The sequence below is a fragment of the Globicephala melas genome, chromosome 20, assembly GCF_963455315.2.
Source record: "Globicephala melas chromosome 20, mGloMel1.2, whole genome shotgun sequence".
NCBI classification, from domain to species: domain Eukaryota; kingdom Metazoa; phylum Chordata; class Mammalia; order Artiodactyla; family Delphinidae; genus Globicephala; species Globicephala melas.
In genome coordinates, this window is record NC_083333.1 from 1086932 (window position 1) to 1100433 (window position 13502).

A 13502-nucleotide genomic window follows, 5' to 3' on the forward strand; every position below is an offset into this window, starting at 1 on the left:
CTGCTCCTGAGTCAGAGAAACTAAGATTGACTGTGGTTGTAAATTTAATAAACGGTTGGAGTTATGGGGAAATCAATATGGCTACTTATTTCTTCACAGCTTCTGGCCAGTCCCGTTTTTCAGGTTTTGCATTCTTTCACTCACCATGGTGCATTTAAGATGACTCAAATTTTAAATAAACTTTGGTGGGAAGATGCCTATAAAATTGCAAAAAACGTTTACTAGAAATGTCTGACCTGTCAGGTCCCTAATCCTGGAAAAATTTTCTTTGTTCCCAGAGGCCTCCGACCTCCTCCCTCTGGACCCTTTTACACCTGCAACTGGACTTCATTCAGTTGCCACCTAGAATGGGTTACCACTATGTTCTTGTTATGGTATGTATGTTTTCTGGATGGGTTGAAGCTTTTCCCTGCCACAAGGCTGATGCCCTCATAATGGAAAAAAAATCTTTTAGAAAATGTGTTTTCCACTTTGCGTAAACCTTCCACCGTCTCCAGTGATCAAGGCAGCCACGTCTCTGGGGGGGAAAATCATACGAGCCTTAGCAAAAACCCTGCAAAGTTTTTGGAGTCATCACAGTACCTATCACCCTCAATCACCAGGCAAGAGGGAACTAATGGGATCCTCAAACTTAAAATCTCTAAACTTGCTGAAACTACTGGACTCCCTTGGTCTAAGATGTTGCCTCTGGCCTTGCTGACTGTTTGTAATACACCCTTTGGGAAACATAAACTCACTCCACATGAGATAGTCACTGGTAGACAAACGTCCCTTGGTATACAACTGTCTGCTGATCCCTTGTTTCATGCTAATGTGATCAGCTACTGTAAGGCTTTAATGTCTTATGCTAAAGCCTATCGACAGGTTAAAGAAGATTTCCTGTATTCCAATTCAAAAGATCGTGTTGGTCACAGTCTGGAACCTGGTGACTGGGTATTCTGGAAACGTCATCAGAGGAAAACAGCCTTCGGACTCCGTTTGAAAGGACCTTACTAAGTGTTCCTGACCACTAACATGGCTGTGAAACTAGAGGGCATTGAGCCTTGGGTAAGCACATCACAGCTAAGGAAGCCTCCACCTGACATCTGGTCCTGTACAGGTGCTGGATACCCCTGAACCAAACTATAAGAGAGAAGCAGCTGACTTCAAAATAGACTGTTTCCACCCAAGCCGCCAGATCAAGACTTCATACTTTAACTGAACATGAAATTTTTTTCTTCCCTTTCTTTCTTTTACTGTGACATTGGCTTGGAAAGATAACACTCTCATCTGTATCTCCCAGGCCATTGCTAAGGGGAGTAACCTTTCAGAATGCTCAATTTGTCTTCAAAGATTCTAATCTATCCATGATGCTAGAGACCCTCTGTGACCAATTTCTCTTCTATTTCCAATGTCACTGCAAACTACAGTTGACCCCCATTTAGAACTCTCTTACTAAGTTCAACTCTTGTCACCAGAACACCCTGTGCCTTGTGTTTTTCCTTTCTCCTATCACAGCTACATGTACTCAATTAGACACAAATACCTACAAAAATCTTAGTACATTTGCAGCCCCACGTTCCCATGATTATCCAAATCAGATTGGCCCCCAATCACTAAGAGATCTCACCAGCAGTGCACATCTTTACAAAGCATTTAGGATGACTCTTTATTGCAGGCTACGAGATTCTCTTCCCATATGTGCTGAAGACCTGACTGAGCCCTGGCTTGGATGGGTAAAGGCAGCAAACCCTGTGAATGAGTCCATTAACAGTACCCAGAATGCTCTGTGCCTCAACATGCTTTGTCTCTCTCTGTGGCTGTTTTCATTCTCCCTGGGCCTATGGATGCCTAGATGCCGAGGGCACAGCCAGGCAATGCCTCTTAGGTTATCTAACTGTGCCTCTAACTTTCCACGAATGAGTTAAGTCATCTCATTGATTGACTTCCCTGGATTTACAGCATTGAGTTAGAAAGGAATTATCGGAAGGTGGTCATGACTCAAGATTAGCTTCCTTTGGCAGGGCCATACTTCCCTGGTTATGAGTGAATACAAGTGACAATATGATCAGGAACCCCTCCTTGACTCCTGAAGACATTGCAGATTCCATTGCTAAGACAATAGCTGCCCAATAAAGATCCTTAAACTCTCTGGTCAAGGTTCCTCTTAATCGTAGGATAGCCCTCGATTATCTTCTAGCTGGACAAAGAGAGGTCTGTGCTGTGGTCAACATCACTTGCTGCACCTGGGTAACCCTTCTGGGGAAGCTGAGACTCAGTTACGCAAGACCACTGAGCAAGCCACTTGGCTTAGCAAGGTGACTCCTTCAATGGGTCTTTCTTTGACTTATTTGATTTTGATTGGTTTGGGTCTTAGAGACCATGGCTCGAAGTGCACTCCAAACATTAAGGATTATCTGGCTTATAATAATCATAGTAATCTCCCTGGTGTGTTGTATTCTCTCTAAGACTGGAATGTCAGAAGATGAACAAAGAGAATAGCTAACTTAAAAATCATGAACCTGGGGCTTCCCTGGTGGCGCAGTGGTTGAGAGTCCGCCTGCCAAGGCAGGGGACACGGGTTCGTGCCCGGGTCCGGGAAGATCACACATGCTGCGGAGCGGCTGGGCCCGTGAGCCATGGCTGCTGAGCCTGTGCGTCCGGAGCCTGTGCTCCGCAATGGGAGAGACCACAACAGTGAGAGGCCCGCGTACCGCAAAAAAAAAAAATCATGAACCTGAAACCATGACCTGTGGACATCACAGAGATGAAGGAAAAAATAGTCCTGACCTGTGAATACCACACAGAGGATGGACAAAAGCTGTGAGAACTACAGAGCAGTAGCTAAGAGTGGTGCTAATGCTTTAAATTTTGATCTCATGTCTCAGTTATACTGATCAAAAGTGGAGGGGGGGTGGGATAGTTTTAAAAAGGAGACAGAAAAAATAAAATAGAATAAATAAAACAAAATAAAAAGGAGACAGCAGGCCCCAAATAGAGTCACTTGTGCTAAACCCCACATCAGCAAACCAAGACTTATTACCTGAACTAACTTCAGTTCAACCGCCCAGGATTGTGACCTTTAACCAGTCAACCTGGAAATATCCGGTCAGCACTAGTGAGCTGACCCAACTGCCAGGCCCTTCCATTCTCCTTAGGAAGGTGACCTTGCCTGAAACAATGCATTCTTTGCCAATAACTTCCTTTTTCCATCGCCTTTCTGCCTTTAAAAACCATTCCTTTCTACAGCTTGGAGAAGCTCCTTTTTATTGCTAGATGGGCTGCTGCCTGATTCATGAATTGTTGAATAAAGCCAATTTGACCTTTAAACTTTTTCAGTAGAATTTTTGTTATTTAACAACCTCATGCCTATACATTGCCAGAGTGTACCGGCTGTTCCCCCTTACCCCTCCCACTCCAGCCCATAGAGGTGTTTACTGAAGAAGCCCCACCGATCATGGCACTCCCCTTCCCCGCTAAATCAAAACTTTCAATGTCTATTAGCACTAGGATGACCAGATGCTCTGATTTGCCAGGGTCGGTGTTAATTTATATCTGTTGTCCCAGCATAATTATTAATGGTGCCTCCTTTTATTCTCAAACGTACCCTAATTTGGGTGATAAAAATGACATGTTCATCTTACTTATGACTATCTGAATGGAGCATAAACTCCCCACCTTCACAGACTGGCCTCAAGCTTCCTTCTCAAATTTCCCCATCACTTCACACAGACTCCAATCTAACATCTTCCCAGTGGGCCTCCACCCAACTTGATAAACACATTATAATCCCCCCCCCGCCCCCGCTTCTAGGCATTCGCTCAAACTATACCTGTCTCCTTTCTGCCTGGCCTGAAAGAGCTTTCAAAGAACCCCTGTACTTGTCCATCCATGAAGACCTGGTTTAAGTTCCAGGATGAAGCCTCCTTAAGTGCTGATAAAGTCTTAGTCTAAATAAACCTCTTGTCAAGGGTTATCTAGGCTTCCTCTGACTTCCTAATGTCTCTTTTCTGTTTATCCTGGGTTGGAGGATGATCAGAGGAGTAATGTCAGGCACAGGGAGAATATCACAGGCTGTTGCAATGGGTCATGGGAGAGATTTGGGGCAAGCATGGCGCTGGCCAGGCAAGGAATAGTGGTGAGAGTCCTGCTGAATAAGAGACTGAAGCACCTGGGGTCTGGGAAACCTCTCTTGGGGACTGGAATTAGAGGGATGGAAAGGTTTTGTCTGGTCTTGTCAGTTTTACCCTGAATCTCATTGAAGACCAGCAGAACTAAAAGGCCATTTCTCAGGAACACAGTTCCCGCCCCCATAACCATACCTCTCACTCCTACTTCCATCTTTCTCCCTCCCAGCTCAATGTAGATTCCCCACAAAATATACAAAATATACGATTGCTGACTGTAATAAAAAATATTTTTTCTGAATTCCTAAAATAACATGTATTTCCATTTAACATTATGAGCCACACCTTTGGTTCACAAGAGCAATGTCTTCTTAAAAATACAAAACATTTTTGTATCAATGATCCTTGCCAGGACCCTTACAAGATTCCAGGGAATTAAAGAGGAGAGAGACAACATTACTCATACGTTGCAGGTGATTGAATTGGGGCTCACAGAGGGGGAGGGACCCAACCAAAGCTTTACATTTAAAAAGTAACAAAAATTCATGGCAGAGAATTTTTTAAAAAGTCAATAACTTATATGCAATATTTTTTTTAATTATTAAATAAAAGCCATTCCTTTTGGAATGAGGTTATCTCAGAATACATCTTAGGAAGACCGGGAGAATGAATCAAGCATTTTGAGGCTCTGGTTTGGTTTTAAAAGGTGAATATTTATGGCTTTAAAGTTTGGGCTTTTTGGTCCAGGTACTTCATGGCATCCTGGACCCATTTCTCCTGCGGATCAACACAGATCTTCTTGTCCTGCTTGGTGCTGAAGCTGTGGGAGAGAGGGAAAGAACTTATTAAGGATCCTCTTTGAAACTTGTGCCAATTTAATCCTAAACCTTCCAGGACCATCTGCCATGGGATGAAGGGGTTGCCATGAGAGCAGAAGAAGGAGATAGAGGAAGGGTGGGATGCTGAGGGTCAGTGGCTGCTCTTGATGGCTCAGTAAAGCCATTCTTGCTCTTGACTCGAAGGAACTGGTATGACCTTAACAAACTTCTAGCCAGGGAGCTAGAGGGAAAATTTCCTGTTGTGAAAACTCATGGATTGGATTATAGAGATGGAACGCTCTAAGTGTAAGGCTCCAGTTAACTCTAATGCAGTTTCAAGAGCTCTATCCCCCAGAAATGAAATTTGGGGCTGGGAAAGGGTAGGTTTTGTCTACTTACATCACAGCTTTCTGGGGACATTTGCTGTTGGTGATTCTTCTGTAGCTCTGCAGTCGCTGAATGGAGATCTTCCTTCTGGCCATATTAAAGCAGCAGACAGTTGGGACAGAAGCTGAATTGGGGAGAAATGAATAGAAAGACTGAGCACTAATGATATGTAGATAATTTTTAAGCATGACTTTGTAAGGAAAGAAATTTCAGGAAGGCAAGGAAATGTAAGAGATGGAGGCAGAATCCATCTGCTCTGAGGTCCTGTACCTCTGCCTTTGATTTGGTGTCCCCAGCTGTACAGTAGGGACCCATCACTACAGGCAAGGCTATGGAAAAAGCTTGGTCAATGCAATAAGCTCCAACTTTGTCATTACAAAGAGCTACGTCACTAAGGGATAGTCATAATACTGCTCATCAAATACTCTCCGTTCTCTGCTTTCTGGACGCATGGTAGACTTGCAAGTCTTGGCCACTTTTGGTTGATTGGAACCATTAACTGGTTTTGAGCAATAAGTGAGAAGACAAAGTGACAAGTATCATTTCTAAGGTAGCTGTTGTAATTGTCAGTGCAAGACCCTTGAGAGCTTTCTTTTCCTTCATTACAGTAAGCAGCAATGTTCCCAATCCATCAATTGCCCCATCAATCCAGAATCCTGAGTATATGAAGTCAAAGCTCTAGTCAATACATTACAGATATTTAGTATGAGTAAGAAATTAACCTTTGTTGTTTTAAGCCCTTGATAATTTAGGATTGTTTGTTACCACAGCATGCATTGTCTTATCAGACTGATACATGCAGAAAATCTAAGTCATCAGAAGATGAAAACATGAGTTATGATACAAACAGATAGATACAATCACAACACGTCACCTTGAGAGATTCCCCTGGGACCTCATTCCCTTCCTCTAACCACTGTTTCTGAAAACTGTCTTGGGATCCAGTTAAATTTTGGGGTGTACAGTCAAAGCATTTTTTTTCTCTCCACCACTGACAAAAATGCCCCCTGTGCCTGCAATAAGAGAGGGTCTTTCTTTTGTGTGCCCCCATCCCCAAACATGCGAAGGCAGCCGGATTATGGATGGACAAAACATCACTCTCAATATTCATGTCAGGAAAGAATGTGGGGACTGACCTCAGTAGCCTGGGTTTCTAGTTCTGGCTCTTTCTCTGATTGTGAGGTTGGGGCTCTTCTTGTCCACTCGTGGGACCCGTTTTCCCATCTTTAAAATGACGGGGTCTGCAGCAAGTCTCTGCAGATTCTTGCTGATCTGACAGTTCTGGTGGTGATCAGCTTTGCCATAGAGAAGGGACTTACCTGGCTGAGCCAGCACCTGGGTGCTGAAGATGGCTGCTGTGAGCAGCAGACACAGAAGTGCTGCAGAGACCTTCATGTTGAGCGGGGAGGTTACCAGCTTCAGTCTGAGAGCTGTTGGTTTCTGGGTTTGTCTCAGCCTCTCTGCAGCTCTGGCTGCTCTACATGCCTTTTAAAGACAGCACAGGGTGTGGGAGCTTCCAGGGAAACCTTTGCTTGGCCAGGGTCATGAACAAATCATGACAAAGGCAAGTCCTGGATTGCTGTTCCAGATCCCAGCAAGTTAACAGGACATAAGAGGCAAACGTATCTTTTCATTCTCACATGTTTTTGGAATGGCTGAGCACAAATGGTAACCTAGAGGGTCATTCTTACAAGCTCTGCTTTCTCTGAAATGAACCATCTGCAGTGGCGGAAGAGTCAAGGAGACCAAGGGCATGAAGAGATGAGGAGATTCAAGTACTTGCCCTGGTCCTTGTGTTCACATGGTGGTCTTTAGGATTTTAGAGGCTGGAAAGGGGCCCTAAAACTTCTGCTAGGCTCCCATCCAAATACAGAGAGATCTCAGCAGCTCTGAACATTGCTTGGTCTCTGGGAACCCAGGAATTGTAGCACATGAGAAACTCACCCCATAATTCAATCTAGTGCACAGAATCTTAGTGCCCTGGAATTTTAGTGTTATAGGACATCAGAACTGAGTATTTCTTATTTATCTTGACTTCCTGTGCATTCTTTACTCAGTTTTGTTAAGGAAATTTGACAAATAAAGATTGTATATATTGAAGGTGTACAGCATGATGGTTTGATATTCACATGCATTATGAAATGATTATTGCAGTTAAGTTAACTCACACATCCATCACCACACATAGTTAACTTTTTGGGGGGTGTGCATGGTGAGAACACTTCAGATCTACTCTATTAGCAAATTTCAAGTATATAATATGGTATTATTAACTAGAGTCACCTTGCTGTACATTAGAGCCCCAGAACTCATTCATCTTATAACTGAATGTTTGTACACTTTGACGAACATCTCCCCAGAAATACAAATCAAAACCGTAATGAGGTATCACTCCACACCTCTTAGGGTGGCTTTTATAAAAAATACAAGGCACAGTAAGTGTTGGCGAGGATGTGGAGAAAAGGGAACCCCTGGACGCTATTGGTGGGAGTGGAAATCGGTGCATCCCCTACGGAAAACAGTATGGAGGTTCCTGGGCATTTCTAAGCTATTTGCTTAGCCGCTAAAGCATTTTCCAAATGGAACCAAATAGCCAAAGCTTGTTCATCAAATACACTGTGGTGGATTGGGTCTGCTTGAAGCATAATGGTTGGCCCACATGCCCTCCCACCCCAAGGATTCAAGGAACACTTTTGGAAAACCAGCAATCTAGTTCAACCCCACTCCCTGAGCACACATTGCAAAGTGCCCAATGGCTAAAAACATCAAAGAGAAAGAGACAAGAACCTACATGTATCCTCTTCGTGCAGAACACTAGGCCCCCTAGTAGGAGATGGTGCAAGGGGAGGTCATCATTAACGGGGTCTTTTAATGAGGTCCTTAATTAAAGTCTTTAATGGGGTCACTGCGGTGAATACAGAATTGAATACTGGTATGGAGGCACTGCAAGGCCATTTCCGGGCTCTTCCTTTACACTCCCATATCAAATTGGTACAGGTGGCACAGAGAGGTGTGTTGAGAAGGACTCTGAGGCCTTGGCTTGCGTTAGTAGACGACAGTGATGTGGCTGACTGGTCATGTCCATCATGGACACGAGATTAAGAGAGTCCTCTTACTGGCCTACATGCTCTCTCAGCTCCCATCTAGAGTAACTGGTCTACAAGTACCTAAAAAGGAATTAAGTAGAGACCAGGAAATCTGGATTTTCCTTACTCTTTCCTGCTCAGCTCCAGATGAAGTGGTCTAGCGTGGTCTCTGGAATCAGGACCCTGAGTTTCGGTGATGGTTCTGCCACTAATTAGCTTGGATACCATGGACAACTTACTAGCCACTCTCTGCTAGGTTAAGATGGGAATAATAATCATGCCTACCTTAGAGAATTTTTGGGTGAAATAAATGAGTTAATATATATATAAAGTTCTCAGTGGAGTGATCACTCTGTTACTCTGTGAGTGGAAATTCCTATATATTTGTGTTTAGAAATGGGGCAGATTTTGTGGGCCAGGGGATGCTAGAAAAGGACCTTGAGTCTGATCATATGGTTTCGTCAACATCTTCTCCCCAATTTTCCCAACTGCTTCCAAATAAAGGCATGTTATGCTAGGGACATTCTCCAAGAATGCCTGAGTTACACTAGTGGAGGAAACAAGCTCTTCAAAGCTGTGTCAATACAACAAGTTTGGAACATTCAAACATGTTTGGCTGATAAGGTTGAGTGATTATGTCCTCTTAGGAGGAATAATTTCATAACTCTCCTGGGTTTTTAGAGGGCCCTGTTAGCAAGGAACTTTACATGCTTGTGTTTCCCTTCAAAGCTCTGGATTTCATCTGGAGCAGAGAAACCTCAGTAGGTAGAAATAAATTAAATCTTTAAACGTTTAAGTTCAGTAGCTGTTTTGTCCAGTTGCCTGGCTGTCTCTTACAAGTGGGGACAGCTTCACTGGCTGTCACGTCTCTCTTCCTTGGAAATTTGTCACTCAGTGGTGATGTGAGCTGGACCCATTACTTGCCTCTGGCCTGGAGCCTGATAAATGTGGGGCTTTGGTCAGGAATGACTCTGAGTGATGGGCAGAACGGGGGTCCCCCCCCTGTGAAATCTGACCTTCCTGAGTGTTTCCCAAAGAATGACTGATGGTCAGTGGACAAGGATCCCAGGAAGCCGGACTCCTTGTTTGTTTTGCAGCTCTGCTCCAGATTTCCTCTAATAATGCAAAGTTATACACAGAATTGAAAGAGACATTAACATTCATTTTATTCCAATCCTTTCTTAAAAAAGAAAAAAAAAAGAATAGAGACTTAAGCTTGGGGACCACTGACAAAATCCCTAAGGCAACATGGTGTGTTTTATTTTTTATTTTTATTATTCTTTTAACATCTTTATTGGAGTATAATTGCTTTACAATGGTGTGTTAGTTTCTGCTTTATAACAAAGTGAATCAGTTATACATATACATATATCCCCATATCTCCTCCCTCTTGCATCTCCCTCCCATCCTCCCTATCCCACCCCTCTAGGTGGTCACAAAGCACCGAGCTGATCTCCCTGTGCTGTGCGGCTGCTTCCCACTAGCTATCTATTATACATTTGGTAGTATATATAAATTCATGCCAACCTCTCACTACATTCCAGCTTACCCTTCTCCATCCCCGTGTCCTCAAGTCCATTCTCTACATCTGCGTCTTCATTCCTGTCCTGCCCCTAGGTTCTTCAGAAACATTTTTTTTTTTTTTAGAATCCATATACATGTGTTAGAATATGGCATTTGTTTTTCTCTTTCTGATTTACTTCACTCTGTATGACAGACTCTAGTTCCATCCAACTCACTACAAATAACCCAATTTCATTCCTTTTTATGGCTGAGTAATATTCCATTGTATATATATGGCCACATCTTCTTTATCCATTCATCTGTTGATGGACATTTAGGTTGCTTCCATGTCCTGGCTATTGTAAATAGAGCTGCAATGAACATTGTGGTACATGAGTCTTTTTGAATTATGGTTTTCTCAGAGTATATGTCCAGTAGTGGGCTTGCTGGGTCATATGGTAGTTCTATTTTTAGTTCTTTAAGGAACCTCCTTACTATTCTCCATAGTGGCTGTATCAATTTACATTCCCACCAACACTGCAGGAAGGTTTCCTTTTCTCCACACCCTCTCCCACATTTACTGTTTGTAGATGTTTTTGTAAGGGCCACTCTGACCAGTGTGAGGTGATACCTCAATGTAGTTTTGATTTGCATTTTTCTAATGATTAGTGATGTTGAGCATCTTTTCATGTGTTTGTTGGCAATCTGTATGTCTTTGGAGAAATTCTATTTAGATCTTCTGCCCATTTTTGGATTGGGTTGTTTGTTCTTTTGATATTGAGCTGCATGACCTGCTTGTATATTTTAGAGAGTAATCCTTTGTCAGTTGCTTCGTCTGCAAATATTTTCTCCCCTTCTGAAGGTTGTCTTTTCATCTTGTTTAAGGTTTCCTTTGCTGTGCAAAAGCTTTTAAGTTTCATTAGGTCCCATTTGTTTATTTTTGATTTTATTTCCATTACTCTAGAAGGTGAGTCAAAAAAGATCTTGCTGAGATTTATGTCAAAGAGTGTTCTGCCTATATTTTCCTATAAGAGTTTTATAGTGTCTGGCCTTACATTTAGGTCTTTAATTCATTTTGAGTTTATTTTTGTGTATGGTGTTAGGGAGTGTTCTAATTTCGTTCTTTTACATGTAGCTGTCCAGTTTTCCCAGCACCACTTATTGAAGAGGCTGTCTTTTCTCCACTGTATAGCCTTGCCTCCTTTATCAAAGATAAGGTGACCATATGTGTGTGGGTTTATCTCTGGACTTTCTATCCTGTTCCATTGATCTATATTTCTGTTTTTGTGCCAGTACCACACTGTCTTGATTACTGTAGGTTTGTAGTATAGTCTGAAGACAGGGAGCCTGATTCCTCCAGCTCTATTTTGCTTTCTCAAGATTGCTTTGGCTATTCGGGGTCTTTTGTGTTTCCATACAAATTGTGAAATTTTTTCTTCTAGTTCTGTGAAAAATGCCATTGGTAGTTTGATAGGGATTGCAATGAATCTGTAGATTGCTTTGGGTAGTAGAGTCATTTTCACAATGTTGATTCTTCCAATCCAAGAACATGGTACATCTTTTCATCTGTTTGTATCATCTTTAATTTCTTTCATCAGTGTCTTATAGTTTTCTGCATACAGGTCTTTTGTCTCCTTAGGTAGGTTTATTCCTAGGTATTTTATTCTTTTTGTTGCAATACTAAATGGAAGTATTTCCTTAATTTCTCTTTCAGATTTTTCATTATTAGTGTATAGGAATACAAGAGACTTCTGTGCATTGATTTTGTATCCTACTACTTTACCAAATTCACTGATTAGCTCTAGTAGTTTTCTGGTAGCATCTTTAGGATTCTCTATGTATAGTACCATGTCATCTGCAAACAGTGACAGCTTTACTTCTTCTTTTCTGATCTGGATTTATTTTATTTCTTTTTCTTCTCTGATTGCTGTGGCTAAAACTTCCAAAACTATGTTGAATAATAGTGGTGAGAGTGGGCAACCTTGTCTTGTTCCTGATCTTAGTGGAAATGCTTTCAGTTTTTCACCATTGAGAACGATGTTGGCTGTGAGTTTGTCATATATGGCTTTTAGTATGTTGAGGTAAGTTCCCTCTATGTCTAATTTCTGGAGAGTTTTTATCATAAATGGGTGTTGAATTTTGTCAAAAGTTTTTTCTGCATCTATTGAGATGATCATATGGTTTTTCTCCTTCAGTTTGTTAATATGGTGTATCACATTTGCTGATTTGCATATATTGAAGAGTCCTTGCATTCCTGGGATAAAACCTACTTGATCATGGTGTATGATCCTTTTAATGTGCTGTTGGACTCTGTTTCCTAGTATTTTGTTGAGGATTTTTACACCTCTGTTCATCAGTGATATTGGCCTGTAGTTTTCTTTTTTTGTGACATCTTTGTCTGGTTTTGGTATCAGGGTGGTAGTGGTCTTGTAGAATGAGTTTGGGAGGGTTCCTCCCTCTGCCATATTTTGGAAAAGTTTGAGAAGGATAGGTGTTGGCTTTTCTCTAAATGTTTGATCGAATTCGCCTGTGAAGCCATCTTGTCCAGGGCTTTTGTTTGTTGGAAGACTTTTTATCACAGTCTCAATTTCAGTGCTTGTGATTTGTCTGTTTATATTTTCTATTTCTTCCTGGTTCAGTCTTGGAAAGTTGTGTTTTTCTAAGAATTTGTCCAATTCTTCCTGGTTGTGAATTTATTGTCATATTGTCACTTGTAGTAATCTCACACGATCCTTTGTATTTCTGCAGTGTCAGTGGTTTCTTCCCTTTTCTATTTCTAATTCTATTGATTTGAGTCTTCTCTCTTTTTTTCTTGATGATTCTGGCTAATGGTTTATCAATTTTGTTTATCTTCTCAAAGAACCAGCATTTAGTTTTATTGATCTTTGCTATCGTTTCCTTCATTTCTTTTCCATTTATTTCGGATCTGATCTTTATGATTTCTTTCCCTCTGCTAAATTTGGGGTTTTTTTTGTTCTTTCTCTAGTTGCTTTAGGTGTAAGGTTAGGTTGTTTATTTGAGATGTTTCTTGTTTCTTGAGGTAGAATTGTATTGCTATAAGCTTCCCTCATAGAACTGCTTTTGCTGCATCCCATAGATTTTGGGTCATCGTGTTTTCATTTTCATTTGTTTCTAGGTATTTTTTGATTTCCTCTTTGAGTTCTTCAGCGATATCTTGGTAACTAAGTAGTGTATGTTTAGCCTCCATGTGTTTGTATTTTTTACAGATTTTTTTCATGTAATTGATATCTAGTCCCATAGCATTGTGGTCAGAAAAGATACTTGATATGATTTCAATTTTCTTAAATTTACCAAGGCTTGATTTGTGACCCAAGATATGATCTATCCTGAAGAATGTTCCATGAGCACTTGAGGAGAAAGTGTATTCTGTTGTTTTTGGATGGAATGTCCTATAAATATCAATTAAATCCATGCTGTTTAATGTATCATTTAAAGCTTGTGTTTCCTTATTTATTTTCATTTTGGATGATCTGTCCATTGGTGAAAGTGGGGTGTTAAAGTCTTCTACTATGATTGTGTTACTGTCGATTTCCCCTTTTATGGCTGTTAGCATTTGCCTTATGTATTAATGTGCTCCTTTG

General features: G+C 41.4%; 1 protein-coding gene across 1 annotated transcript; it reads right to left on the reverse strand.

Annotated features, from left to right (window-relative positions):
* Nucleotides 1-4401: 4401 nt before the first annotated feature.
* Nucleotides 4402-6761, reverse strand: LOC115856194 (eotaxin-like). The gene is made up of 3 exons (XM_030862347.3): nucleotides 6631-6761; nucleotides 5324-5435; nucleotides 4402-4926 (listed from the first exon to the last, which is right to left on the reverse strand). The coding sequence occupies exons 1-3, from the start codon at nucleotides 6704-6706 to the stop codon at nucleotides 4821-4823; spliced, it is 294 nt and encodes a 97-aa protein (XP_030718207.1). The 5' UTR covers nucleotides 6707-6761; the 3' UTR covers nucleotides 4402-4820.
* Nucleotides 6762-13502: the final 6741 nt, after the last annotated feature.

Bases quoted from the DNA above. Each gene is read 5' to 3' on its own strand.
- LOC115856194 (XM_030862347.3), bottom strand. From the start codon at position 6,706: ATGAAGGTCTCTGCAGCACTTCTGTGTCTGCTGCTCACAGCAGCCATC. The intron at 5,436-6,630 runs GTAAGTCCCTTC...TCCCCAATTCAG, and splicing joins CCAGGTGCTGGCTCAGCCAG to CTTCTGTCCCAACTGTCTGC. The intron at 4,927-5,323 runs GTAAGTAGACAA...TCTCTCCCACAG, and splicing joins TGTCCCCAGAAAGCTGTGAT to CTTCAGCACCAAGCAGGACA.